This window comes from Primulina huaijiensis, unplaced genomic scaffold (assembly GCF_012295235.1).
Source record: "Primulina huaijiensis isolate GDHJ02 unplaced genomic scaffold, ASM1229523v2 scaffold24871, whole genome shotgun sequence".
In the NCBI taxonomy this organism is placed as follows: Eukaryota; Viridiplantae; Streptophyta; class Magnoliopsida; order Lamiales; family Gesneriaceae; genus Primulina; species Primulina huaijiensis.
This window is the reverse complement of record NW_027356090.1, coordinates 676,907-704,695: the sequence shown is the minus strand read 5'-3', so window position 1 is coordinate 704,695 and position 27,789 is coordinate 676,907. Positions and strand designations below refer to the sequence as shown.

General features: G+C 32.8%; 4 protein-coding genes across 5 annotated transcripts; 2 read left to right on the top strand and 2 right to left on the bottom strand.

Moving 5' to 3' along the window:
- The first annotated feature begins 6,496 nt into the window (after nt 1–6,496).
- On the top strand, nt 6,497–8,266 carry LOC140967278 (calmodulin-7-like). Its single transcript, XM_073427710.1, has 2 exons — nt 6,497–6,711; nt 7,567–8,266. Exons 1-2 carry the CDS (start codon nt 6,636–6,638, stop codon nt 7,938–7,940), a joined length of 450 nt encoding a protein of 149 aa, XP_073283811.1. The 5' UTR covers nt 6,497–6,635; the 3' UTR covers nt 7,941–8,266.
- Nucleotides 8,267–9,337: 1,071 nt separating this feature from the next.
- LOC140967277 (SNF1-related protein kinase regulatory subunit beta-1-like) lies at nt 9,338–12,003 on the bottom strand. 2 transcript variants are annotated; one of them, XM_073427709.1, is made up of 4 exons: nt 11,663–12,003; nt 10,732–10,897; nt 10,412–10,574; nt 9,338–9,807 (listed from the first exon to the last, which is right to left on the bottom strand). In XM_073427709.1, the coding sequence occupies exons 1-4, from the start codon at nt 11,841–11,843 to the stop codon at nt 9,487–9,489; spliced, it is 831 nt and encodes a 276-aa protein (XP_073283810.1). In that variant the 5' UTR covers nt 11,844–12,003; the 3' UTR covers nt 9,338–9,486. The 2 variants fall into 2 exon arrangements, with proteins under 2 accessions (XP_073283810.1, XP_073283809.1); XM_073427708.1 differs by having other exon boundaries at nt 10,732–10,910; nt 11,676–12,000.
- Nucleotides 12,004–17,630: 5,627 nt separating this feature from the next.
- Nucleotides 17,631–20,865, top strand: LOC140967219 (CBL-interacting serine/threonine-protein kinase 3-like). Its single transcript, XM_073427621.1, has 14 exons — nt 17,631–17,865; nt 17,992–18,054; nt 18,123–18,194; nt 18,372–18,479; nt 18,588–18,668; nt 18,788–18,841; nt 18,929–19,054; nt 19,159–19,248; nt 19,379–19,501; nt 19,588–19,698; nt 19,800–19,913; nt 20,013–20,069; nt 20,145–20,219; nt 20,316–20,865. The coding sequence occupies exons 1-14, from the start codon at nt 17,695–17,697 to the stop codon at nt 20,370–20,372; spliced, it is 1,302 nt and encodes a 433-aa protein (XP_073283722.1). The 5' UTR covers nt 17,631–17,694; the 3' UTR covers nt 20,373–20,865.
- Nucleotides 20,866–21,432: 567 nt separating this feature from the next.
- On the bottom strand, nt 21,433–24,173 carry LOC140967221 (probable serine/threonine-protein kinase PBL3). Its single transcript, XM_073427622.1, has 6 exons — nt 23,919–24,173; nt 22,827–23,152; nt 22,599–22,734; nt 22,352–22,488; nt 22,138–22,261; nt 21,433–21,923 (listed from the first exon to the last, which is right to left on the bottom strand). Exons 1-6 carry the CDS (start codon nt 23,977–23,979, stop codon nt 21,562–21,564), a joined length of 1,146 nt encoding a protein of 381 aa, XP_073283723.1. The 5' UTR covers nt 23,980–24,173; the 3' UTR covers nt 21,433–21,561.
- Nucleotides 24,174–27,789: the final 3,616 nt, after the last annotated feature.

Here is a 27,789-nt window from a genome sequence, read left to right as displayed (position 1 = left end):
CATCAGTCATTTAACAAAAAATAAGATGCGTTGACGAAAGGAGCCAACAAAAACTGTCAGCAACTAGAGTACTAGAGTAAGAGTCCTTCCATTCTTCACATAGAATCACCAAGCAGGTAAACAATTTGCAGGCATTGAAACCCTAGAAAGTGGAGACACTCTAATAGATGATCAATAAAAAATAGTCGGACTAATACTAAAACCATGTTTGCACAAAAAAACATGCAAGGTTATCTTACACATGTCGATGGGATGAAAGAACATATAAGCTCATCAAACAGGAAATGCAAAAGGGCAGTAAAAAGACAGCTCCTTATTTAGGGGGCACATATCTAGAACAAAGAGGACAGATAAAAACCAATAGCCATAAAATAAGATGAATACATAAAATACATCATAGTTTGATAACCGAAAACAATGTCTAAAGTTACAGAACAGACTACTCGGAAACAAATCTACTTAGCACAGCAAAGTTCTGAGAGCATCTTTCCCATAAAACATCATGTTTGAGTAGAGAAGAACAAGAAGGATCACATGTATTTAGATATAAATTCCCCAAAATAAATGAAAGAACCGCAAGAAGAAATAAGTTTTAACAGATCACAAACTACATCTGACTGGTGAGTAAACTTAAAAAAAGGAATGTACAATGGAACACGCATTTTCTAGCTATGCACATGCAGACATGCTACATGAGGTCGTCGCATGCCAAAACAAGACAAAATAACAGATATATATATATTTCTTCCAGACAAAAAAATAGAAACAGTTTTTTTTTTCAATACTCGAATATACCAAAGGAAAAACAAGAAGCTACTCAGAAGCCAAGAAACAAGAACCAAAATGAGACAAAAAAAGAGGAAGTTAAAAACAAATCTTAGGAAATGTAGTTAAACGAGCAAAAAAAACACCAAAGACCAAGCAAGCTCAATATGAAACTGTATGCAAAAATATGTGCCTAAACGTCACACATCGAGCCAAAAAACAGTCATGCAAGCAACAAAAAGCAAAGAAATAAAAAATAAAAAAGCAGCCCAGTTGTAAATTTGAACAAAAAACGGGTCAAAATTAATCAAACGAAATCACGAAATATAACACCAATACACCGAGATCTCTACATAAAACGAAGAAACAACGCAAACCCATCACTTATTTGCAGTGAAACACAAAAATGCGAAAAAAACCCAAATGTGACTCCACAAAACATCCTGACACTACGCTCGAGATTCAAGGTGGAAGAAGCACGGTAAATAACAACATAAAAGAGCATAATCGAGTGAGAAAACCCTAAAAATGGAACCGCTTCAACACCTTGCTTACGAAAGCTACGCGTTGCAGGAGAGAAGAGAGAAGCAGTTGAAGAGTGGACACTGCGTACCACTCAGCTTTTGGTAATATAAACGATGTCCTCCTCGCCGCCACACGTCCTACTCGTACGTGTGCACGGTCGTTGGAGGATTTTATTGTCTTTTTGTATAGAAAATCCATATTACATTTCGTTTAATGTTATCTACTTGTCCAGACAATTTCGATTTAATTTACAATATTTGATCTTATATTTCGATTTACCGGTTAAAATATAAAGTTATTATATTTTGAGACGATCTCATTGTCGATCCTATCGATATTCATAATAAAAAATAATATTATTAACATAAATAGTAATATATTTTCGTGGATAACTCAAATAAGAGATCCGTCTCACAAAATACACACAAGTTTTTTGCCTAAAATATGTATTATATATGGAGAGAGTAAGTTGAATTTCACATAAAATCACCAATCAATAAAATAAATCAGTACAAACAAATCAAAATAATTTGAAATTTTGGATTCGAGATTTGAAATAACATTTATATTAGATTTATGGATAATTAAGTTTGTGAGAACTTTATTTGAAAACTATGTGTTTGTATTGATATTAATATAGTTAATGTGAATTTCAAACTCTTTCTAGCATAATTGCATAAAGATGTATACTATTGTAAAATCCAAAAGTCTAAAATTGGTTTGGATACGTGGGATCTATAAAATATATAAATATCGTAAATCGAATTAAAATTGAACTTTTATATGTAATATAAGTTTATTACCTTTATGATAGCATACCCAAAAATACTCTAATATCCATTTATCTCTTGTATTTATAAATTAAATAAAATAAAAAAGAAAAATGATGCAATGATGAATCACATATCTCAACGAGTATTTTTTAATGTGATTTATCACAATACAATGATTTTGAGATAGTATTTTTAAATATTTTTAAAAAATATTTATAAATTTATCCTCCTTTATAAAGTTATAAGAAAAGAAGAAATACATCATTTAAGTTACAAAAAACGAGTTAGTGCTATAATAATGAGATATAAAAACTATGCACAACCACGTTATATTTACTAATGAATAAAATTTATATATATATATATATATAAAATAAAATAAGTGGGTGTTGGGATCTCGTTTTTCTCGTGTCCAAATCGCATCAAAAGTTTAAAAATTTTATTTTGACAATCAAAATATTTGAACACTCGTATGATTTAAATTGAATAAACATACATATGATGTTGAAGAATATACCTTTAGTGAATTTTTCAATTGACACCAACTACTCCGGTGTTAGCAGACGTAACTCTTGTCGTAAATCCCTACGAACTTTCTTCGAACCTCCTTCTTCGATCTTTGAATCAGGTCCACGACCGGATTACTTGTTCTTCTTCTAACTTGCACTAGAACACTAGAAAATTAGAACATATTTTGCGTAGAGATGGAACACGAATAAGAAATCGACTCAATATTATAAGCCGAATTTTTCTTGCAAAATTGGGATTTTTTTTTTTAGAGCTTAACATTATTGTTTCGTCCTTCTTTTTATTTCCACCGAATGCATGGTTTTAAGATAAGAATAATAAAATCTTTATTTTAATTATAATCTATCATTTACTTAGTTAGTTAGATTAATTAAGTTAATTTTAGATTCTAAGCATCCCATATCAAACCAATCTCGAATAATGCATATATTTTTTATAATATCACGCATCAATATTATTTTGTTTTGTGTGTACGTTTTTTAAAATTATGGTAACATAATATTTTCATATTACACAAATCAATACCATATTTAATAAAAACTTAATGTGTTATATTTTATGAATTAAAATATAATTTAATTATTAAAACTCATTTGAACTTTAATAAATTAACATGACGGACTTAAAATCTTATAAGCCCATTATCCATGCTCCCATTACGTTAATCTCATCATAATTCCATAAGTTTAAATTCCAACTTTAATAAATTAGCATGATGGGTTTATACTCTTATAATCTCGTGATGTGACAATTCCAACTTGTTTGTTATTATGACGCACGCTTTAGTTTCGAGATCATCAATCTCTAAATAAGGCAGGTGCACTCTCTTTGACCATATTTAACAGTTAAGCTCTCAGAAATTTTATTTATAAGCTTATCAATTGATCATATCAAACTTATTTCTTATAAATTCAACTCATTTAATTCATTATCTCAACATGACAAATAAATTAGTATTTGTATGACCTTCAATGGTTTAGGGATACGGCTAGCCGTGGGTTCACAACTCTTTGTGATTCAGGAAAATTTCCTTTATTCGGGCTTACTCTAATTTGCCCACGTTCAATGAACCAACATTTCATCATAGAAAGTCAGAAACCATTTCTGATTAAACCCATCAAATCATTGTAAGAGCTTCTAGTAGCATCGCTTCATGATTCATTAGGTATCACTGATAGTGCCTACAAGAACCAATATCAACACCCGTAGGTTAGCGACGAATTCCCGACTACAATGTACTGACTCCTACATATGTCGCAATTGCACCCAACCTCGCCACCTTGTGACCCTCGCTGAGTCGGTAAACAAGTCAAAGCACAATCCTAGTATGCAGAGCCTCAGTGTTGTCCTGGGTCGCAAGGACTAATCATGTACAATCATAACCACAGATTTTTCATCTCGATGAATGATAACCATTTGGAAAGTTCGAGATAGGGTAGTTCGGTACAATCATCGTATGATTATCCATATGCACGATCAGACATCTCTATGCCCTTACTATGAAACACGGTACACAACATCACAGATGTTAGTCTCAAACTCAAGCGACTTTTATCTTTATTTTTAGGCGGCTAAATCGACTAGGAACGAATGTAGAATATACAGTGTTTACAAATGAGTTTCAATATTGAATTACGATTCATTTGTATTAAAATATAATCAAGTACTTTATTTATGCTGATTGCATGTGTATACAGATAAAGTAAAATGAAACCATGAAAAGTTAAATTATTATAAATATTAATCAGAAATGTAGTATAAAATTTTTTAACATGTTTTCAAAAAAATTTAAAATTTTAATCAAAATTTATTAAGGTACTAAATGACAATATATTTTACTGTTTAAAAAATATTTAGTTGTTCTTTACAATTTTTATAGACTAAATAAAATATATATTTTTTATATATTTTTTCATTTTTTTTTATCAATAATAATTCAACTCAATCAATATATCGGATATAATAGTAAAGACGACAATTTCACGGCATAAGATTGTTATATTCATTTGAGTAATATCTCAAGTGATATAATTTTTTTTATATAATAATATTTAAAATTTAAATACATTCATTACATAATATCAATAATTTTATATGTTTATTCAATGCTCATGTTTTACTAATTTTAATAATTAAGTACTTAAAATAACAAATCGTGCATATCATATATGAGAAAATCTGCCAAAAAATACTAGTTCCTGTCAAAAGCAACATGGTATACAAGAAATTATTTATCGATATTAATTTATTTATCTATCACGTTAAATATTTGAAAAAATAATAAATAAATTCATAACAAAATGTGAAGTATTTTCGATTTTTTTTAAAAAAATAAAATTTGAATCTAATGTCTTTTGAAAATATAAACTAAATTTAAATTCTTTATTGATAATGTTATTTCAATTAATTTAATTTATGATTTTGGGTTTTGTTAAACTATTATATATTATCTAAAATATTGAATAAAATATACATTTTTTAATGATATAAATTTTCCAATTTTCCAGTGAAAAGTGTCACCATGAATTTTTGGCATATTGAATTCTCGTAAATTTACATTATTATTATCAATCTTAATTAGAACTTTAGCATAATTTTTTATATGCTCTAAAAAATAATTTAAAATTTTAATCAAATTCATCCATCTAATAAATGAGATGGATTGAAAATTTTTATTTATTTTTTAAAAATTTGATAAACTAAATATTATATGATTTTTAAATGTTTTTTTCTATTTTTTATTATTAACAGTTCAACTCATCAAATATATGAAATAAAATGATAAAAACCCAATTTAACTTTAAAGATTGTTAAATTTTGAACATTATCTCAAATGTTATAAATATTTTTTTTATAGTATTTGTTAATAATATTTAAAAATAAATATATTCATTATATTATATAAAAAAATATTAAGCAATTATTCAAATATTCATGTTTACTAAATTTAATACTTGATTGTATAAAACAACACCGCCTGAGTAAGATATTATTCAAATATTTATGTTTACTAAATTTAATAATTGATTATTAAATTCCGACCTGACGTATGAGAAGTATTACTTGTTATATTTAAAATATTAGTTTGCACTTATATTATGAAAAATATTATGTAATATATATTGTTTTGAGAAAAAAATATTACTTTTTGATGTCAAAAATATATTATATAACATATGTTGATTTTTTAATAAAAAAAGAACTACATCTCATTGAAAAGATATATCTATACTTCTATATTATCTATATTATATTATTAAATTTGATATACATAGAGTAACTAAATTTTGGTTCATTATCTGTTTTAATAAATATATAAATTAATAAAGTATTAAATTTTAAATGCAAGTCACATGCAGCTAGCGGATATAGTTTTTGTTTCTTAAATCTACACGTTGTAGGTTCAATTTTTATTTGAGTATTTTTTTCCCTTTTTTTTCTTATTTATTTTTTTAATTCATATATCAAAATTGCAGTGTAGTCTTCACTATTTCTTATAAGTACATTTTGGTCCTCATTTAAATATAAACTAAATAAATTATAAAAAAATATTATACAAACACGCAATATGTACGTGTAACGATAGATTTACTTGAGATATTTGAAAAAATACGTAGACAGACAAATTCACACTAGCGATTTTTCTAATAGTAATGATATCCACCGGTGCCGTTGTTGTATGTGCGTGGGGGTGAGAGAGAGTGTAAATATTCGTATCACATAGACCTATCAATATAATTTATTAGAGAGTTTTAAATATAATAATTATTATTATTTAAATACCGTTCAAAAAAATTTCAGCGGGAATTAGAAAGCAAGAAAATAGTTATAATTTACCAAAACATTATTATTTTTAATAAAAAAATTGAAATATTATTATTTTTAATAAAAAAATTGAAATTAAAAGAAAATAAACGGAAAAGGAAAAAGCATCACCTCTCTCTCACTTCTACATTTTCTCCGTTGACGCACGCACCAATCTCTCTCTCTCACGGTTCAAATTAGTCGCTGCGATTCTGCAGTCTTAGCTGAAGAGGAAAGAAAATGGCGGATCAGCTTACGGACGATCAGATCTCGGAATTCAAGGAGGCTTTTTCTCTATTTGACAAGGATGGCGACGGTGAGTCGCCTTTTCTATATCTATTTTATTTTGGTGCGCGAATGATTGGATATGTTATTGTGTAGATATGTTCGTGGTTATTGGTTTTATGGGCGTTATTGGTTTGTTGCGTATATGCAAACGTTCGTGGTGATCTTGGATTTCGATTGAAAAATGTGGATCGTGCGCTAAATATATACGCGTGATGATGGAGCGCAGCTTTGTTGTGTTTGCGTGATTGTGTATCATTTGTTAATGAGTCGTGCTTTTATGATCGAAATCGGAAGGACTTGTCGGGCCGATGGTGGGAAGTTTCCTTTTTTAAAGGAAAAAAAGAAATGAAGTTGGTTTATGATATTCAGATGCTGGGGTTTGTTGAATCGTTTATGTGCATATACGTTAGCCTCGTATTGAGAATGATTGGTGAAAAATCAGTGCTTTTTGTGTTTTTCGTAATCCGATGCTCTACTGCACTGGATGCTGGAGTTTGTTGTCACTTGTTTTTCAGTTTTTCACAGCAAAGTCAAAGCAATGAATCATGCTGGTATACTTGTTTCGAGCTGTTAATTTTGAGTGAAGTCGTTTTGACATTTTTGAAAATGTTTTCATTTTGTTCTTTTTTAATCTGGGAAGGTTAAGAGGCTTGGAACAAGCATTGGATACTTTATCAACTACAACTTTGAATTTTGAGTTTATTGAAGTAATTAGTTGAATGGTTGGTACATTTTTTCTTACTTTATGCTTACCCAGTCATTGCATATTAGATAGGGAAGCTCGCGTTACGGACTTTTCCATATTATTCTTATAGAATCACCATAAACCTTATAAAGTTTGCAAACTTGGTGTCTCTTGTTGTTTCTTGTGAATACTGGACAGGTTGCATTACCACCAAGGAGCTTGGGACAGTAATGCGCTCTTTGGGACAGAACCCCACAGAGGCTGAACTTCAGGATATGATCAATGAGGTTGATGCTGATGGTAATGGAACTATCGATTTCCCAGAGTTCCTAAACCTGATGGCCCGAAAGATGAAGGACACTGATTCTGAAGAGGAGCTCAAGGAAGCTTTTCGGGTTTTCGACAAGGATCAGAATGGATTCATCTCTGCAGCTGAACTTCGCCATGTCATGACAAATCTTGGGGAGAAGCTCACTGACGAGGAAGTTGATGAGATGATCCGTGAGGCTGATGTTGATGGCGATGGACAGATTAACTACGAGGAGTTTGTCAAAATTATGATGGCCAAATGAGAACTGAACAACCCAAGCTAAATATTTAAAAAGTACAAGGAAAAAACAAGGAAGCTGGGGAAGAGAAGTTATCTGAGATTTCTGTTTGTTAGGATGTGTTATGCTTTATTAGCATTGTTTGGTACTTGCCTACTCTTTTGTTTGCGTAGTAGTTTAGTGCCGTTCTTCAATTTATGCTGATTCACTTTGTCCTCTGCTTTGGTTATTTGGGTTGTCCATGTAAGTTTTCAATATTTGATATTAAGAACCAATTTGGACAACTTCGAGTTATGTTTGACCCGTTGATTAATTTGTGGATATTCTAAGTTGTCGACTCCATTTCTATATTTTCGTATGTGTGTTTGTTTATTTTTAGTTAATTAATGTATACGGCTTCTCCCTTTCTTTTACGGATTTCTGTAAATATCTTATTTAGACATACTCCCGTCAGTTCTTCCTTTTCTTTTTCTGGGCATTATTGTCTTAGAGCCGTAGTTTCATGCCCTAGTTCGTTCCTTGCTCTAGATTTTGTGGCTTGAAAACGGAATGCTTTCTGCCCCCTTCACCATAAGTATTCATACGCCTATTTCATCGGTATTTCCGTTCGGTACAAAATTCCCTATCTCAAACCAGGTTCATGAACATGGAATAACTGGTGAACTCTGAGTTTTTGAGACTTATGTGGACAGGCTACGATTTGGTTGTTGGACATCCCCGGTATCATTCTATAGCTCCACAAAGCGACCAAATATAGATGGTCCTCTCTTGTGTCTCGTATTAAAGAGCTATAGGTCAATCGCTTTGTTGCTCGCATTTGAAGGTTAATTTAAGGAGGCATTCATACTGAATAGTTTCTAATCTCTCTCATCCCCATAATAAATAAAAATATATAATCTTCCGAGTGGCGAAACTAGTCGTCTTGGCATCTTCAATATACTTTGGCTGCACAATGGGTTTAATCGACAAGTTCATAATTCAGAGCCAATAATCCTAAGCCATCCCTTTATCTTGTTTTGGTTCCCTAGATATACTCAATTACCCATTAAGACAAACAATCAACATATGAGAGATGCACCGAACATTCACTTGGTATATTAAATATATTATCAAATATTTGCAGAATGTTTAACCCAGGAATATAATCCATTCAATTCCATTCACAACTCACTAGAATGCACAATGAAGACAAAAGGCAAAAACAAAGGATAGAAGCAACCAGCAAGAAGAGAAATATAAACAAATATAGGGAAAGACGAGCGAAGAGACTTGTAGAGGCAATAAAAGCTGATGAGAGGTATTTTCAGCCTCTCCACTTCACACCTTAAAAAGACAATTTTTTTTCAAAGCAGAAGCTGCTCAAGACTAAAGACATAGATGCCGAATTAGTTCAAATAATAAAAGAGCAAATAAGAAAGATAAGATGCAAGTGATTTCTCATTGCTTCTGTAAACCAGATATACCGTAGACAAAACAACATAATGTACAAGAGGCAAACATTAATAAAGTTTATACACAGTAACATGATAAGATGATTGCAGAAGTAAAGATTTAATGAGCAAGAATAGGATCATCTCTTGAGTGGTTTATAAAGGACAACGGTCACATACTTGGATTGGAACCGATGAGTCAGACCCAGAGCAACAACAGATTGAGACAAACATCCTTTTTCTACAAATAGGTGGTTAAGCTCCACATGCTGGGGTTTCGACGAAGAAGTGGTCTCTTTACAGTTTTCAGAGTCAAACACAGTTGATTGGAGTTGTGGTGGAACCAACATCGGATCCTTAGCAAAATCTTCATCTCCAGGGAAAGCTTGACTGTAGCTGGAGTCCGGTGATGGGGGAGCTTCAAACTCTGCCACACTGTCAAGGTTTTCCGGAACATAATTCTGTAAATTTAACAAAGAAACTGTTCAAGAAAGAGTCAATGATGGTATATGATCAACACCTTAATTAGTTAGCATTGCTAGAGACAAACATTTTATGTATTAATAGTCAGAAGAGGGCAATACTGAGGTATCTCATTTAAATTTCCAGTAAATTTGCACTCTTTTTCTGAGTAATAAATTTTTTATTTACTAGAACAACGTTTGCCTAGACTTGGCCACATGAATCCTCTGTGTCAGTATTTTCTTAGAAAAATAAATATGCAATGAGATTATTTAATTTTAATTATATGAGATGTTCCTACAAAGTTTCTGTGAAATTGGAACGTGAGAGCATTACTTTACAAGAGCATTACTTTACAACGCCGGTGGCATCTCAATTTCTCTAGCATATCAAGAGTTAACTTTCTAGGAGACAACTTTTAGCCGCCGCAGAAAAAAACAAAGAATAGGAAACACTTGTTTGGATCAAATACTGCAAGTTGCTGTGCAGTAAGCTAATGCACTTGAGCTTTTAAACGTTAAGGACAAATGAAGGCTAAATATTAATAAGAATTTCTAAGACAAGCCATACCAAGTTATATGCACAAGAATATTATTCACTTACATTGACATCAAGAATATTAGAGCGACGACCCATCTCATCAGAGTCGCACGGAAGATCTGGAGCATACTTCACTTCACCATCCACAATGAATCTGTAACAGTATATACCTGGTGGGAGGACCAAGAGAATTGAGTGGTCTTTGCCTGATCTCTGGAGTATTTTCCTGCATGAATTCAGACTTTGCTTCAGCATTTAAAGCCATCCTACTAGGAAGCTAGTGAGACAACATACTGATTCAGGATGCTTATCTGACATCATAATAAATTGACACATGAAAAATCTCACAAATGAATTAATTATGGCTGAATGATGAAATATACCTTGACCTCCAGTTGTCCCAAGACCCTTCCACGGATACATTGCTTCCTCCAAAACTCCAACTAATTACAACTGGCATACCTTGTTCAAAGGGGTGATCAGCAGCTCTCTGGTATCCATTCTGCCGCGATGGGTTGAATGAGGGGCCATTATCCCTTGGTAGAGGATCTACTGGAGCCTGCCATATTGTAGAAAAACATCAAATACATAATATAAACTAACCAAAAAACCACAACACATAGATTCTCCAGAGAACAAAAGTTAAAGTTTTGGATGCTGAAAAAAGATGACACCAATACCCCAGAAACAAAAACAATATCACTATATCAGCAAATATCTCCCCTTCCCCAACTAAACACACTTCAAGATATTGATGATAAAGATATTGTAAAGGGATCAATACATGTTTCTATGTAAGCAATCAAAATTACATACAAGCTTGTGTTCGGTAACACTCATCATTTTCTCTACAACTGAGTAAATGTAATTCAGAGCAGGATGTATGATTGAACAGTTACACATTGAATAAGCTACGAAAAGTAACGATCACCAAATATCGATGGAACCCCATCATGAAACTCACTTTCCATCATTGCATTACCGATTTCTAATTTAGCATCTTTGGCTCTTTATGCATGGACCATCTAAGAGAGAGAAAATCAGGTGGAATATACCAAACTACAGTTCAAACGTTCCTGCCTTCCCAGCAATATCAATCAACGCTGACCATTTGCGCTGGTTACGACTAAATAATTTCACTCGTAGCCATTTAGCAAATCAAATACTTACTGCAGCAACTCACTAATTAACAATGACTACTTTGCGATATCGCTCAGAATTTGCCAACTTACAAACTAATACGACAGAAATAAATTCCGGTGCATAGAAACGATGCATTTTCTTCGACCAAAGGTTCTTAACTTGTATAGACACATACAATACATAGAGAGGAAAACAAGAGCGGGGATCGAGACTGACGCTGATCATGCGTAGGAAAGCTGAGCATTAAATCAAACCAATCCATGCGCTCATTCGGTTCGTGTACCGGACTCCCAGACGCCTCATCTCCGCCGCCATTAGGACAGCCTTCTTCTCTACCATTCCCATTCCCCATCGTTCCGCCAACACAAAAATCACAGTACAGTATGTATCTATATGTATGTATACGCAGAGATAGAAATAGCTTGTCCGGGATGGATCGCCGGAGTCAGTTAAGGTGGAGAGGGAAGGATATAATCGACAAAACGGCGACTTTGGGAAGGATAGATTTGAATGACGTGGGAAGATCTGCACCGTTATATTCGGATAAGTATTATATTAGCAAAGAAATCTGGCCGTTCACTATTTTCTTAAGTTTATTGACTCATAAAATGAGCGAGGTCGTGACCCGTGTGTCTCACGTCCAATTTGTTAGAAAAAAATTAATAATTAAATCAAATAATAATAATAATAATAATAATAATAATAATAATAATTCATATATCTATATTATATTATTAAATTTAAAATCTTAAACTAATTATTTTAAAATATATTAAAATATTTACTTTCATAATTATCTTTCTTAACCTATTAAAATCATACTCAAGTTACTTCATATTTTATATTGAAAAATCTAAACAAAATTTTTTTTTAAAATCAAACAACTCTTTTAAATTAAAAATAATTTCGTGTCGATTATTTAGTATTATTTGATCAAATTAAAATTAATAATAACATATGCAATGCGTATGCATCTTTATTAGTATATATAAAATGAGCCAAATCGTTCCTACTAATGTTATTTTAAATTAGAAATTTATATTATGTTCAAATGTATTAGTACCATTTTTTTTTAAAAAAAAAAAACTTCGAGCCCTGGACATCATTTCCGGAATGCTATAAAAATCCATGATTTCGATATTTTCTACAATTCTTCTCCAAAAGTGAATAAAAAGTTGAATTTAATAAAATATTTTTATTTCATTCACTTCAAGAAGCTTCAAAACTGTTCCAAAAATTTATGAAATATACATATTTGTAGCATTTACTTGAAAAAAATTGAATTAAATAAAAAATATTTAAATTCATCCAAATCAGTCAAAAAAAATGCATGCCGAGCATTTGAAATGAATTGCTCAAATACAAAAGCAATCTGATCACATATTTCGTTATCTAACGCAAATCAAAGAGCAATTACTACAATACGAAAAACCCACTTAGTATTTTTTCCGTAGGATTCAACAAATTCCAACCATTTCATCGGACAAGTGGCCTCCAGCATGAAATCCTCACTCAATCGCAGCTGGATTTGAATAGCTTAAAAAAAAGCTAGATAAATCACCATGGCCAATTCTCGAATTATATCGATTCTATATTCTACCGTTTCTGTTCATATATAGATAATATTTATCAATGGCAGCTTCCGTCCCTGCGGTGCTGAAAGGAAGCGGCTTGGGTCCGGCCACTGTTGCAGATGCAGAAGAATACAATTCTTGTGCAGCAATGGCGGTTCTCTGGGATGTCGCCGGATCGTCGAAACAGACTCCACCAGACAGATCCATCCTGCATGTTACGGATTTGCCAGTCAAGAAGAGAATCCAACTCATAAACCAGGAGGCCGCGGAGGTCCAAACAGAAACGAAGAGAATCCAACTCATAAACCAGGAGACAGCCAAAATCCAACCAGTGTGCGACATTTGCAACCGGACTTTCGCCAGTTTTCGATCCGTGGCCATCCATAAAGGCCACCACATAAGAAGGTATAGGGCTCGCATGCAGGAACAGGGGGCGGCGGAAAACCCTAACAACAGGATAAACGAGCAGAGGCAAGTGGCTGCGCGGGGACGCCGGGGAAGCAACGACCCTTGTGCTGTACATGAATGCCGGAGGAGTGGGCGGAGTTTTGTCTCCGGCCAGGCACTCGACGCCCATAAGATCCACTGTACATATTGGACACCTGTGGAGCAAGAAATAGTGAATAACTTTGATCTGAATGAAGTCCCTCCACTTGAAGAAGAAGATAGCCTGGCCTTGCGATGTCATTGTTGATTTCATAATTTATACATCCATTTTTGTCATGTTAGTTACACAAAGTATAATCGATTTCAATTGTCTCTATTAGAAGTGAACTTGAAATCCATAATAATTAATATGAAACGCTATATAAATATACAATTGTGAATTTGAAGTTTATCATCTTGTTTATCTAAAACTAAAAACAACATTTAAATATATTCGAAAAACATCAATCCAAACACACCTTTAATGATTTTTCCCTTTGAATGGCAGAAAAAAGTTCTAAAATTAAAAAAAATATCAATTTACTGTAGTAAGATCTCAAATTTTAATCACTTAAACGGATCAAACCCAAAATAGACTAATTAATTATTAAAAAAATAATAATTTTCTCTTTGAAAACCATAAATGGTATGGTTTGGTAAAATTATTTTAAATTTTAATTTCATGCCATAGCTTGATAATTGAGCCCTAATCCCGGAAAGCACAATTAAAAGTAAGCCCAGAAACATCGTTTGTACACTACAATACAGGCCTCGTCAATATGTAATTAATAAATAATTCTATCATACTTATTTAAAATTATCTCATAATCATTATGTGATCATGCATGTTTCACGTAAACTATAGTAGTTTCTCGGCTTTATATATACACATATGACAACAAGGATATCATGCCACAAAATATATCCAAGACTAGTTGTTTTGCTGTGTCCAATTCCAAAATTTCTTGATATGTTTTGACTATTCAAACGTACGACGTGGAAAACATAAAATCATCACTGGATTGTCTGTAATAAGCTTAAAACATTTTTAAATTATATATCTAAAAGTACATGTAATAGATCAGATCGATATGGCGATAATTTTAGGAATTTTATTGAAAAAATTAGCAAAATTTTAACATAAATTATCTAATTTTGGTTTTAATCTGGTGATTAGTCATAATACACTAGATTGTTTTTGTTTCAATTGTTTGTCCTTTTTAAATCCGGTCCCAAATCCGATTGGGTATACAAATTCGTGTAGTTCAAGTATTTTATCGCTTTCGGCCGATATGTCTGGTCGGTTGTCGGGTAGTAAACCCGATTTTATTTATTTATTTATCATTTAAATTGGTAAACAATATTAAAAATTTGTGTTATTTTAGTTAATTATTTCAGTCAAAAATGCTAATATACTAATTTTTTTTCTCAATATTTTAGTTTAAGTATATTTTAATTAACAAAAACCTATAAATATAATTTAATAATTTTTGTATAAATATTTCTGAAAAAAGCGGCCCAACTCGAATAACTCGATTATTTCGGGTTTGAGACCGGATATAAAATATAAACTCGGAGTACCAGAAATATGAATTACCCGATCCGTGCTCATCCTTACCTGAAGGAGTGTTTGAGTAGATGAAATTTGTGAGTGTTTGATTAAGAGTTAGATTATATTTACAACACTTCTATAACTAACATGCTTTGTAAATTATTACACTGATTAAATAATTATCGTGCATCGACAAATGCTGATTCTATCATCGTAAAAAAAAAAAAAAAACTTGATAAGAGAAGAGAATATGAGTGTCGAATGTGGTGATTAATTAATTAAATAGTCAAATATGGTGAGCCTTTTTCGCCAAATTGCACAATATAATATAATATAATATACCAGAGTTTATCCATTAATTATTTATGCAATTAAATGTAGAAACATCTTCCTCGTTTAATTTCAAATTGGTAAGAGTAACTACATAATTAGGTCAATACTAGAATATTCTGGATACGACTGGCATATCCTATTGACACTGGTGGGCCTACCCTATGTGGTACGATATTGATGAGCTGTAATTGTTTGTTTATCACGAACTATATTTTTTCACAAAATTAATTGTAATATATTAATTATGTATGGTTAATAGAGAAACAACGCAATAATAAAATAAAATATAAATTTATATAAAAATAACATTTACTTATTATTCCCTCGGATTGGGAAAAAGTTTTTTTTTATTAAAGGAATAAATCATATTTATGATATTTATTATGTAATATCATAAATTGTACAAAAAAAGAACATTTCTCTTGTGATATGTATTTGTAAATCTATTTTCAACATAATAAATAATATTTTCACTTAAATTAATACATATTATATAATATTTTTTCATAAATATTTGTCTGAAATATCTCATTAATTTAGAATCTGGTGGCGACGTGGCCCAATCGCAATACAAGAAATCATGTGGATAAGAACCATGTTCCTAGGTCGTCACGTATTTATGGAGGTAGAAATCTGTGATAAAAAAAGTTGTGGAGATTTAATATTTTGAAAATGAAATATATACAAAGTTTTGATTTTTTGTTTTTGTTTTGGAGCATAAGTTTTAATTTTTTTAATCGAAGGAAAATGATCGCAGTAGGGCCGGCCATGAAAAATCAACGAAGGAAGATGGGTTTTGGAACATGTGACTATCCTGTAAGCTCCCCATATTATCGTACGGTTTTCAGTCACGCGTCCCCAACAACGTGTATATAATTATAAACATCCACAATAATAATTCCAGCGACAAACCGAAAATTCCTTCTTTTATAGCTGAATTATTGCGTTGAACCAGGTATGGCGGTGATTGTGTACCTGTGTTGAGATATGTTGAGGCGGCGAATGTTGTTTTCTTGGATTTTTTATTCCATTAACTGCGTGTGATTTGTTGAGTCTTGAAGGCCCATTTGCACCCGCTGGCCAATCTATTTTCGGGGTTCCTTTTATTTTCTGCAATTTTAAATCTTGGTTCTTGAAGTTGTTTTGACCCATTTGGAATCCAAGAGCCGCTTCGCTTCTCCGGCTGATCGAGCTTTAAGTACCGTGTTTTGTACAAATCCGAGTATATCTCTTTTGTCTCATCTCGTTTTTAGCACCCGAATCGTTTGGAACGCATCCTAGCCCGTGTCGGTGCTGAGAACACGTAGATGTCAGTACTTTGAAAAGTGTTCTTTCAGACAATACTTGTTAGTTTTAAGATTATATTTTTTTGTAAAAATTTCTATTTTGAAATTCTCGATTGATTTATGAAACTGGGTGTACGGATTCTTTGGGTTTGGTTTGGAAATTTCTTCCTACTTTGAGGAAGGGAGCTAAATTTCAGTTGTTTTTTCTCTCATCTTTTGTTAGATTTGGAAGTTTTGGACGAGGTCTGAGAGTGGGTGCATCCCTCTGGGGAATCTTTAAGTTTGGTGGAAAGCTAAAAAGATTTATTGCTAATTCAGAATGGATTTGGTTGTGATTTAATAATGGATTTATTGTCTTCAATTGTAGGAAGTAGATTCCACTCCCATTTTTTTGTTTATTTTACTCATGGTTGGTTTTTTTTGTGCTGTTTTTTCTAATCATTTGTCCCACTCAGTTAGTCATTAATAATATTAATTAATAAAGTCATTGATAAAGTAATATGTAGCTTTTAGTCCATCATTACGTACATATGTTTGTTAGCTCGTGAACTGATCACTGCTTTCAATTGCATTTAAGATTCAAGTTTTGTCTGTCCTGTGGGATTCAATTGTGTAAAGACTATACCAAAAGAATTCCGAGAAATTTTGTTGGGTTTTCATTTCCAGCATATTCTTCTTCATGTCTGTGACAGAGCTGTGATCAAGTTAATGGTTTCCGTTGAAGGAAGAGTCTACTTTGATAGTTTGATTAGTGTAGAAAGTTTATTCTTTGAATTTGATTGTATAGTAAATTTATGGACAGACTTAGCTGGGACATCTGCCCGAAACTAAATTGTCATTTTTCTAGAAATGCAAGTTATACCCTCCAAAATCTGTTGAGTTCCTACCTCTATCCATCTTGCTCCGAACTCTTGTATTGTTTGATCTGATACTTTCAAGGGTTTGAAGATAGCGAATTTTATGTTCAGGAAGTTCTTGTTAAAGACTGCTATCGCTGAGCGCAGAACAAGTCTGCGGGAAAATCAGTTGCGGATGAGTCAACCCAAAATTAAGCGCAGAATTGGGAAATATGAAGTTGGAAGGACAATCGGTGAGGGAACATTTGCAAAAGTGAAATTTGCTAAGAATTCTGAGACTGGACAACCAGTGGCTCTGAAGATTCTCGACAAGGACAAGGTCCTGAAGCACAAAATGGCTGAACAGGTAGATGTTACCTTTGTGCCTTAAAAGGCATTACAGTTTTCTTGTAAAGTTACCAATTTTGATCGATCAAATATTGTTCTTTTTGTTGTGGTGGATCTGACATATTTTTATGCACAACTTTGGCAGATTAGGCGGGAAATCGCAACAATGAAATTGATAAAGCATCCCAATGTCGTTCGCTTGTATGAGGTCAGTATCTGTTTCTTGATTTCCCTCTCTTTCTATCCATAGGAACTTATATTCTTGTTTGTGTTCAGGTTATGGCGAGCAAGACCAAGATATTTATTGTCATGGAATTTGTTACTGGAGGAGAGCTCTTTGATAATATTGTAAGATTCGAGCTTATTTCCACCACACAGAAAGCATGTTATAGAAAATCATAGTTCCATGACTCGGTTGTAATGCCGATTATCGAATTTCTATACTGTATTGTTTGAACTTTTGTATAATTTTTGGAATTATTGTTTCTTGATTGAATATGGAATGTTATGTTTGTGATGACTTAGGCGAATCATGGACGGATGAAAGAAGATGATGCCAGAAAATATTTTCAACAGCTCATTAATGCTGTTGATTATTGCCATAGTAGGGGAGTCTTTCACAGAGATCTGAAGGTAAGAGAATTTTGATCACTTAATTTTATCATGAGTTTATCACTTGATTTGTCATCCATACTTTTCGTTCAAAATTTCTTACACTTGATATTACCTAATCTGGAATAGCCGGAAAACTTATTAATGGACGATGCTGGGAACCTAAAAGTTTCTGATTTCGGATTAAGTGCTCTATCTCAAACAGTCAGGGTAAGTATTGTATTCTGATTATGAAATTTGCTGCATCACTCTTTCACGTTTTACAATTCATAGTTCTTCCCATTCCCAAAATCAGCTTAATAACAATATTAAATTTCATTATTTTCCAGGATGATGGTTTACTGCATACTACTTGTGGAACTCCAAATTACGTCGCACCTGAGGTAGGATTCGCGAATCCCACTATCTTACCCTTAAATCGCATTTTATTTATGTTTCATGGTTTGATTCATGGATTTTAACCTGAATAGGTCCTCAATGATCGAGGCTATGATGGAGCAACTGCAGACTTGTGGTCATGTGGAGTAATACTCTTTGTGTTGCTTGCGGGATACTTGCCTTTTGATGATGCAAATCTTATGAACTTGTATTCAAAAGTAAGTAATCTGTGCAATTTTAGTGCCTTGTTAATCATTTATCATAATGCCCCAAGCATTTTTTGTTTTTGTTTTGATCAATTTTGTTATGACAACATATCCAGATATCTTCTGCCGAATTCACTTGCCCCCCATGGTTTTCCTTTGGTGCCATGAAATTAATTGCTCGGATTCTTGAACCAAATCCCATGAAAGTGAGAATCTTGAAAATACTTTTTTTTCAGGCTTAATTTGTGTTGCATCACATTTCAACTTATTTTAGCAATTTATGTCATCTCCAATCTATTTTATGTTCATGTGAGCTATTATGAATTTTTTATGCAGCGTATTACTATCCCTGAAATATTGGAAGATGAGTGGTTTAAGAAAGGCTACAAAGCACCGATTTTTGATGAGAAAGAAGATACAAATTTGGATGATGTTGAAGCTGTTTTTAAGGATTCCGAGGTGAGATTGTTACACATCAGTGATTTTTCTGTTCTTTCTTGGTGAAATCAATATTCTAAGTCATAGAGCTTTTTGCCTTTTATCAGGAACATCTTGTGATGGAGAAAAAGGAGGAGCAACCGACGGCAATGAACGCCTTTGAGTTAATCTCCATGTCAAAAGGTCTCAATCTTGGGTATCTATTCGATGCAGAACAGGTTGGAACTCTTTTCCGTTGCATTTTTTGTTATTACAGATGTGTAACATCATTGGTAGAAATGTTTTATTTGTTCTTTTATTGACGATACATCGATGGCAGGAATTTAAGAGGGAAACAAGGTTCACATCTAAACTCCCTGCCAATGAGATTATAAAGTCAATCGAACAAGCAGCAAAACCACTTGGTTTTGACGTTCACAAGAAGAACTACAAGGTGGTGATAGTGATATTTTCCTGATAATTCTTGTACTTGTGCTGGCTATAACCCATTAAACGAATCTTTTTGGCACTTTTATTTCTGCTATTTTCTCAGATGAGGCTTGAAAACATAAAAGCGGGAAGAAAAGGAAACCTTAACGTTGCTACCGAGGTACACTTAGAAATTATTCCCATTTTTTGTCATACAATATTCGTCTTTTGTAATGCAAAATGTGGATTAAAATAGGTCTTTCAAGTTGCCCCTTCTCTGCATATGGTTGAGGTCAGAAAGGCAAAGGGAGATACCTTGGAGTTCCACAAGGTACACACTGAATTTTGCCTAACTTTCACAAGACAGCACCAATATATTTTCCACATTCGCTTGAAATTTCTGATCCTTTTTAGCGTTTTATCGCAGTTCTACAAAAATCTGTCTACCTGCCTCGAGGACGTTGTTTGGAAAAACGAAGAGTAGATGAAAGAAACAAATTAGAGACATTGCACACCAGATGAGATACGTGCAGGGAGACTTACGTGATCAAAAGGCAAAATGCGTCTCACAAGAAGGCCGGACACGTTCAGAGATTGGACTTGAAAACTCTTCTTTCCTAAGTGACTGAGGGTCATAGATCCATTCCCCTTTTATCGTTTATATAGTAATTAGTAATTGTAGACGAATCATGGTCTACCGTTCTTCCGTTTGAATCTCTCTTAGAAGGGAACTTTTTTCTCCCGGGAGGGATATATACATTGAAGAGTTCGTTTTCCTATGTCTCTACCAAAATCCAAGGCGTGGTTTAATTTAGTTGTATTTTTGGGCAAATATTTGTTCTCCTTTAAACTGTGTGTGTGTGTGTTCATTAGAGGAATAATTTTGGACAAGGGTCTTTTCATATTGGTGGTTCTGATCATTAATATGTATGCCTGTTGCATTTAAATTAATAATAATATTATGACTTTCAGTCCTTGTTATATGGCACAAAAATGATCGTTTTTTGATATTATGTTTAATTGATGAGTGTTATTTTAACAGGGGACACGATCTCCACCCATCAAGATTGATGGACAATAATAATTTATTTTATATATTTATGTAATAAATATTGATTTATCGATAATGTGATATCTAATATAATTTGCATATATGTATATATATCTATGATGTTTAATATATATTTCTATTTAGCTAAAAATATTTAGTCATACATATACACCTCTGTGTTTGTATGCATAAAAAGTAGCTATATTTTGTTGTATCCACAAATTTTAAAAATTATCATATTATTCAATGGAGGAAAATGGAGAGAAAAAGAGGGGAAAAAAGTGAAAAAAAAAAGAAGAGAAGAATAAAAAAAAAATATTAAAAAATGCCAGTGCTTACCACCTCTGTAGGTAATCCGGGTCCGAGGTTAGCACACCATATTTGACTTTGCATTGATCTATTTACTCTGAATCATACATTATCATCATGAGGTAATTATATTTCTGACAAATAATTTTTTATTTATATATATTTTTCTAAAAGATAAATAATCTTAATCTGAAGCCATTAAAAATGTTTATTTAAGATTTTGATAACTCCCTCGAATCCTTATTGTTCCTCGTACGCCGTAACCTATTTGCTCAACATTAATTTCTATCTACTACACGAGGTGTTCAACTTCCTATCCACCATATTTTTTCTTGTTGGCTTCGACTAAAACCCTGTTAGCCACAATCGATGCTTGGAGCTGTTCGAGTGTGACCACAACCTCTGACATGGTCGGTCGGTTCCTGGGATCCGTGTTGAGGCATCGTAGCGCGAGAACAGCCAAGAACTGTGCATCCTTCTTAGGATACTGACCTCCCAATCTTGAATCCATGATTCTCAACATTTTTCTCTTGTCATTTAGGAATGGTTTTGCCCAATCCACCAAAGTTTCGTCGGCTCCACCAACGTTCTCGTCTCCAAGTGCTCGTTTCCCTGATAGCAGCTCCAGCAACACAACACCGTAGCTGTATACATCACATTTTGAAGTCAAGCGACCTACAATACAACATGAAATTACGTGATTCAGTCATAAAGAATATATCATAATTTTAATAGTATCAAAGGTTATTCTATAATATATACTTCGGTTTCTAAAAAATATGCATGTATTACAGAGATTGTCTTCTTAAAAGGGATGATGGTTTCGCTATTTCTCTATTAGGTTAGATCTGGTTAGATTCGATGGCTCTATTTTCACATAAAAACAAACCTGTTGCTACGTATTCTGGTGCAGCATAGCCTTTGGTTCCTATGACCCGAGTTGAAACATGAGTTCTGTCGCCTTTAGGACCAGCTCTTGCTAAACCAAAGTCGGAAAGTTTTGCATTGAATTCCTAAATAAAAAAAAAACATAAAATATGATGAATAACATATAGAGATGGCCCTGCAGAGTATCAATAGTTCCAGGTTGAATTTTGTTATACCGAATCGAGAAGTACATTGGATGCCTTCAAGTCCCGGTATATCACATTGGCATCTAGGCTATGCAGGTAAGATAACCCTCGAGCAACATCAACAGCAATTCGTGTTCGTGTAGCCCAAGTCATGAGTTGTGCTCCTTCTGAAATCATTACAAATTTCACCACTATAAATAAATTGAAACTAGAGCCAAGTAAATGAAAAATAAATAAATAAATAAATAAAACAAACCAATTTAGATAATCCACTTACTTTTAAATAAGTGATTTTCCAAGCTTCCTTTTGGCATGTACTCGTAGACTAAAAGCCTGTACTCAGATTCAGCGCAGTAGCCAATCAGCTTCACAAGATTTTCGTGGTGTAGAAGACTTAAACAGTTAAGTTCCGTCTGTTAGAGAAGTGGGATCACAAAAAGATTAGTTTTTTACAATTTTCCAAGTGTATTTAATGGAAAAATTAGCTAGTCTTTTACGAACTTACAAGCCATTCCCTGTGGCCTTGATAACTTTCGGATTTGAGTTTTTTGACAGCAACTACCATCCCAGTTCCCGGTTTGCAGGGGGTTAAAGTTTGCTCGTCTATCCATCCTTTGAAAACGAGCCCAAATCCACCCTCTCCAAGAAGGCTATCGAACCGAAAATTTCTAGTGGCATTCTTTAGATCATTGAAAGTAAAGGATCTGAGAGTGCTGGAGGGAAATTGACCGAATTTCGATGCAGCAATAGCACTGCACAATAAGCCTGAATGACTTGGCTGGTTCGAAGAATATAAATTGTCCTGTGTTGTATGTCCTGGTGGGATCTTATCTGAAAAATGAACAAGTTGAACAAGTGAATACAAGATTACTTGTTGTCTAAGGCTAACATAAAAAAAATTTGCAGATATCTGCTGCAAATCAGACATTTAATCATCTTTGTCGTATGATATAATGTTTTGGAGTCAGTTCATTGGAGAACTTAGATAAGCCAAATGAAAGATGTCAAATAATCAAGTAAACCAAGGCGCCTTTGAACTTCGCAAATGTATGAAATCAACTTGTGAATGTGAATTAGATGCCTCGAGCCAAACTAGTAAAACTAATTTCGAGCTCAAAGTAATGATACACAAGATCAAGCTCGAGATTGAATCGGGCAATTTTGACAAGCACATGAGCCGACTTAATTCATATCGTAGCTGTGCTACGCATCCAACACCACATTCTTACAACTTCCACCATCTAATTCAATTATTCAACAGAAAATATTGTGAAAATTGCTACAAATTTTGTAAGTACTCTATTTTACTTCAAAATGCACTGTTCCCTCAATAATTCTTCCTTTTATCAAAGCATCTGTTAGACATGAAATGGGTCTCCCAGGGCATAAAAATAAAAAATTCTTGTACCAACCCTGCAAGCATTCTCTTCAAACAGACACTACAGTACATTAGAAATGGCAAACAGAAGGACCTCAGGTGACCCAATACATACAAAATTCTTGTCCCAATCTTCTGGCATAAACAGAAATCCAACACTAAATAGCAAGATAATCAAGAAAACCCATCATGAGCCAATTCTGGCATAAAAGCCCATACCTGAGAATTGCCCGGAAGAAGCAGGAGCAAGTTTAGTAGGTTTCTGGAGGCAAATCCCCATGACCGGAATTCAAAGAGACCACCTTCAAATCCTCAAAAAAGGTTGATTTTTTTCAAGAGAAAGAAGATAAGGACCTGTTTTTCATTTGCAAATTCTTGGGTTTAGGAGGAGAGACCATTAACGACAGCAGCCTCAACTTAGTCAAGGTTCGGAAAATTGAATCTTTGAATATAATCGCAATAATGCACGTTTTCTCTATTTATATTGGTTCAAGTACGACACGAATGACTTTATAATAAACTAAGAAACTTTAATATTTTGGTATAGATATTTTAAAAATAAGGCTGCATCGAATTCATTCTGCTGACCAGTCAAATGACCATACTTTTGGTTTAATGGTGACATTTCATTATACATACATAATATTTCTAGAGACAACTTTCAAGATTAGTGTTTTTTTTTTTGGGAAAAATAGGACTTCCCGGGTATTTCAATACATGACGGAGTCTTTTTTTTAAAAAAAAAACACACAAAATGGGAAAAAGAACTTGGATCAAGCACTTATTTAAAATGTCGTGTAACAAAATATATGAATATTATGTGTTATATATACAAATATATATTCAAATTTAATTATTTGATTCATTTAGACCCGAATCGTCCCATCTATCCACCTCATAGAGTTTGAAGTCTATTTCGTTTCATCAATGAACAAAGTATTAATTAATTTAATCATCTGACCGATTAATGGGGAAGTATAGGTGGAAAGCTAAGCGAGTTAGCGTGTAGAAATGTATACGGGAATTTTTAGTATTTAATAATAAAAAATTAACATGATATCTTGTAAGTTTTGAAATAGCCCTCAAGTTTACATTATTATATTATCGATAATTAGATCGTCCGAGTAACTATTTGTTTTTTCTAAAGATTGTTAAAAAAAATTTCCTCAAAATACACCTCGTCAAAACTCCATTACAATATTTGATTTTAAAAAAAAATATATACTTCAACATAATTATACTTTATATAAAAATTAGTATACTTGAAATTCCACTTTATATTTATATAGATATATATTGTTTGATCCATTTTATTTATAATATGACTTTATATATGAATAATTATGTGTTCTGAGTTATCTATTAAGTTAATCCCAAAATAAAGTGATCAATTAATGTTTTCGGTTATTGAGTTTTAATGTATCTAATATGTTATGAGCATTTAATGTATAGATATATAAGCGGAATTTTTATTTTTTATGACGAGCTAAAATAAAAATACTAGAAGATAATGATAAAAATTATCTATATATGGGTCATGGTCTTTTGATCACACGTAATCATGTTATTTATTATCTTTCCCATTAAGAAAATAGTTCAGAAAAAAAGACTAAAGAATTATCTCAAAGAAAAAAGCACGTAAATATGAAGATCAAGACACATTCTAAAGAATTCGAGATTATGACTTCAGGTACGATTTCGCTTAAATTTTCAGTCAAATTCTTAAAAATTTAACATGACAGATTTTGTGGTTTATGGATTTTTCCCCACATATATTTCATTGAATAACCTAAATGAATTCCATTAAAACTCATTAATATATATTTCTTCCGTGTAATCTTGGTTTAGGCTACCATTATTCCACCAATATGACACAGATTTCAATTTCGAAGATATATATGCTTACAAGACAAGGACAAATTGTCTGTACCTATACATTATAGTCATAACACAAATCAAACAAATATAATGAAGTAAATCAAAATGTAAAGAAATCAAAACTTATGACTGACTGAGTAGACTACGTGAGTTTTTAGTGAATAGTCAGATGTTTGATTTTTTATACCAACACTTTATCGGGCGAAACTATCGCACATGGCTTTTCATTTCGATATACCTTACTAACGTAGTTTGCAGAGTGTTGCGTAAGTCTGAAGTACTCAGGTAGTCTAATTCTCCCATCCTAATTAAAGTCTAACACAATTGCTAAAAAAAATTTGAATAATATTCTACAGATGTAGTCTGAAAGCGTATTTGGGCATCTCGTGTCTGTGACTGTGTCTGTCTAAATAAATTTATAATTTTTAAATTAATAAATTATTAATTTATTGATTAATTAATATTTATCTAAATTATTAAAATTGCATGATCTCAAAATTATTAATTTATAAAAGCTTTACTGTATGATGATTTAGAGTCACTCACAAATATTAAGTATATTAGTTAATTTTCCGAGCTTCTAGAAAGAAATTGAACTCAAACTAGATTTGATTCCCAATCTGAACAATCAGTTAGGGTACATGGCAGTTTCCTATAATGCGGTCTGAATGACCAAGACAAGCACAAGGATGCAAAAGTTTGAATTTGGTCTCAATTAATCTTTCAGCTTGTCTCGAAATATAAGATTATTTTGGCTTGGACCAGGAAAACTAAAATAAAATTTGACTTGAGTTTGGCTAGACTAAAAGTGTGAATTTGAGACCAGTTCAATTGATCCAGAATTTATTATCGAACTCGATCAAGCAAATGTTTGAACCGAGTCGAGTTAGTTTAAACATATTTCATTTCAAGCTCGAGTTCAAGATAAATTTCGAGATAAAAGATTTTATATTTTATATTAAATATATGTTCTACACAATTTTGTAAAAATATTTAGTTCTATTTGTGGAAATTTCGAGGATTTTGATTTTCGCAAAAATTCTTGTGACCAGCCCGAACCCGCATGATCGTGAGAGTATGACATACTTATACTGCAGGGCCCCGGTTAATCACGGAAGAAAAAACAAGAGTACAAGAGCGATTTTATCAACTCGAATTTTGTCGGTTTGGAGTTCGAGTCTAGCAAGACATTCATGGAATGAGAAGAGGCTGTGTCAAGTTTGAAAAGAGCAAAAATATTATAGAGTTTTCAAGACAAGGTGCGTCGAATGTCGGCCTGATTTGATATTTCATATGGATGTTATGGGCTTATATAAATACAAGATGTGTCAAGCTTGAAAACGCACCACAGACATTCACTTTCTCCCTCATTCTTTCTTTGTGCCTTCTGCTTGCTCTCAGTTCTGCGTTTTTCGCCGATAAAGTTCATGTGCTATTTTGTTCGCCAGTGTGGTGATTTGTACAACATCATTACAGATCTGCCTGTCATATCCTAGGAAACAGTCGTCCGATTAAATACTCGAAGAACACAATGGAGAGAACGAAATATGTTTCAAGAAGAATGTATTTGCTGCAGACCTCGATTTTGTTTTGTTCTTACATATATGATGCTCAATATATTTATTCCGTTTAATAATTTGTTTTATGATCTTTTTTCTACAATTTTGTCATTATCAATTTCGCTAACAGGCAGAGATATCAACTGGGGACTCGCTTTCTTCCGTGGCGTTTGGGGATGAACTTGATGGGTGCGTGTGCCGTCAAAACACAAGAGAGGTGGTTTGAAAGTGTGTGTGCAGCTACTGGAAGTTAGAAGACAGTTGAGGAGCGGTTGGCCAGCTCAATAACTGATCGGGAACTAAAGGCAGTATGTGCACATATAAGTGGATTGGAATTCCAGGAAAAGGACATTCATTCAACTCTCTGAAATCAATAAGCAATACACGAGTGTAGGCAAGCCAAGAGAGAATATATTTTCATTCAACTCTTATTCTGAAAGAAAGAACTCTCAGATTTATTGACGTACTGTGATCTTGTACATTTGTGTGTTGAAATAAAATTGGTTTTATTCCTCCGTGGAGGATGCCGGATAACGAGACAGACGGTAGCCCGATACAATCCATCGATCATCGCTTTGTCAGATTACTAACTGAGGAAGACATGAATACTTTAATGATATACATGAAAAGATGAATTTTAATGATAGGTTTAT

What these genes read in the sequence shown, in the direction of transcription:
- LOC140967278 (XM_073427710.1), top strand. Translation starts at nt 6,636, where the DNA reads ATGGCGGATCAGCTTACGGACGATCAGATCTCGGAATTCAAGGAGGCT. An exon ending in ATTTGACAAGGATGGCGACG is followed by an intron (nt 6,712 to 7,566) that starts GTGAGTCGCCTT and finishes AATACTGGACAG; the next exon opens with GTTGCATTACCACCAAGGAG.
- LOC140967277 (XM_073427709.1), bottom strand. Translation starts at nt 11,843, where the DNA reads ATGGGGAATGGGAATGGTAGAGAAGAAGGCTGTCCTAATGGCGGCGGA. An exon ending in TGGGACAACTGGAGGTCAAG is followed by an intron (nt 10,575 to 10,731) that starts GTATATTTCATC and finishes GAATTCATGCAG; the next exon opens with GAAAATACTCCAGAGATCAG. An exon ending in CTAATATTCTTGATGTCAAT is followed by an intron (nt 9,808 to 10,411) that starts GTAAGTGAATAA and finishes TTAAATTTACAG; the next exon opens with AATTATGTTCCGGAAAACCT.
- LOC140967219 (XM_073427621.1), top strand. Translation starts at nt 17,695, where the DNA reads ATGAGTCAACCCAAAATTAAGCGCAGAATTGGGAAATATGAAGTTGGA. An exon ending in TTGAACCAAATCCCATGAAA is followed by an intron (nt 19,249 to 19,378) that starts GTGAGAATCTTG and finishes TTTTTTATGCAG; the next exon opens with CGTATTACTATCCCTGAAAT. An exon ending in CTGTTTTTAAGGATTCCGAG is followed by an intron (nt 19,502 to 19,587) that starts GTGAGATTGTTA and finishes GCCTTTTATCAG; the next exon opens with GAACATCTTGTGATGGAGAA.
- LOC140967221 (XM_073427622.1), bottom strand. Translation starts at nt 23,979, where the DNA reads ATGGGGATTTGCCTCCAGAAACCTACTAAACTTGCTCCTGCTTCTTCC. An exon ending in GGAAAATCACTTATTTAAAA is followed by an intron (nt 22,489 to 22,598) that starts GTAAGTGGATTA and finishes TAATGATTTCAG; the next exon opens with AAGGAGCACAACTCATGACT. An exon ending in ACCAGAATACGTAGCAACAG is followed by an intron (nt 21,924 to 22,137) that starts GTTTGTTTTTAT and finishes GTTGTATTGTAG; the next exon opens with GTCGCTTGACTTCAAAATGT.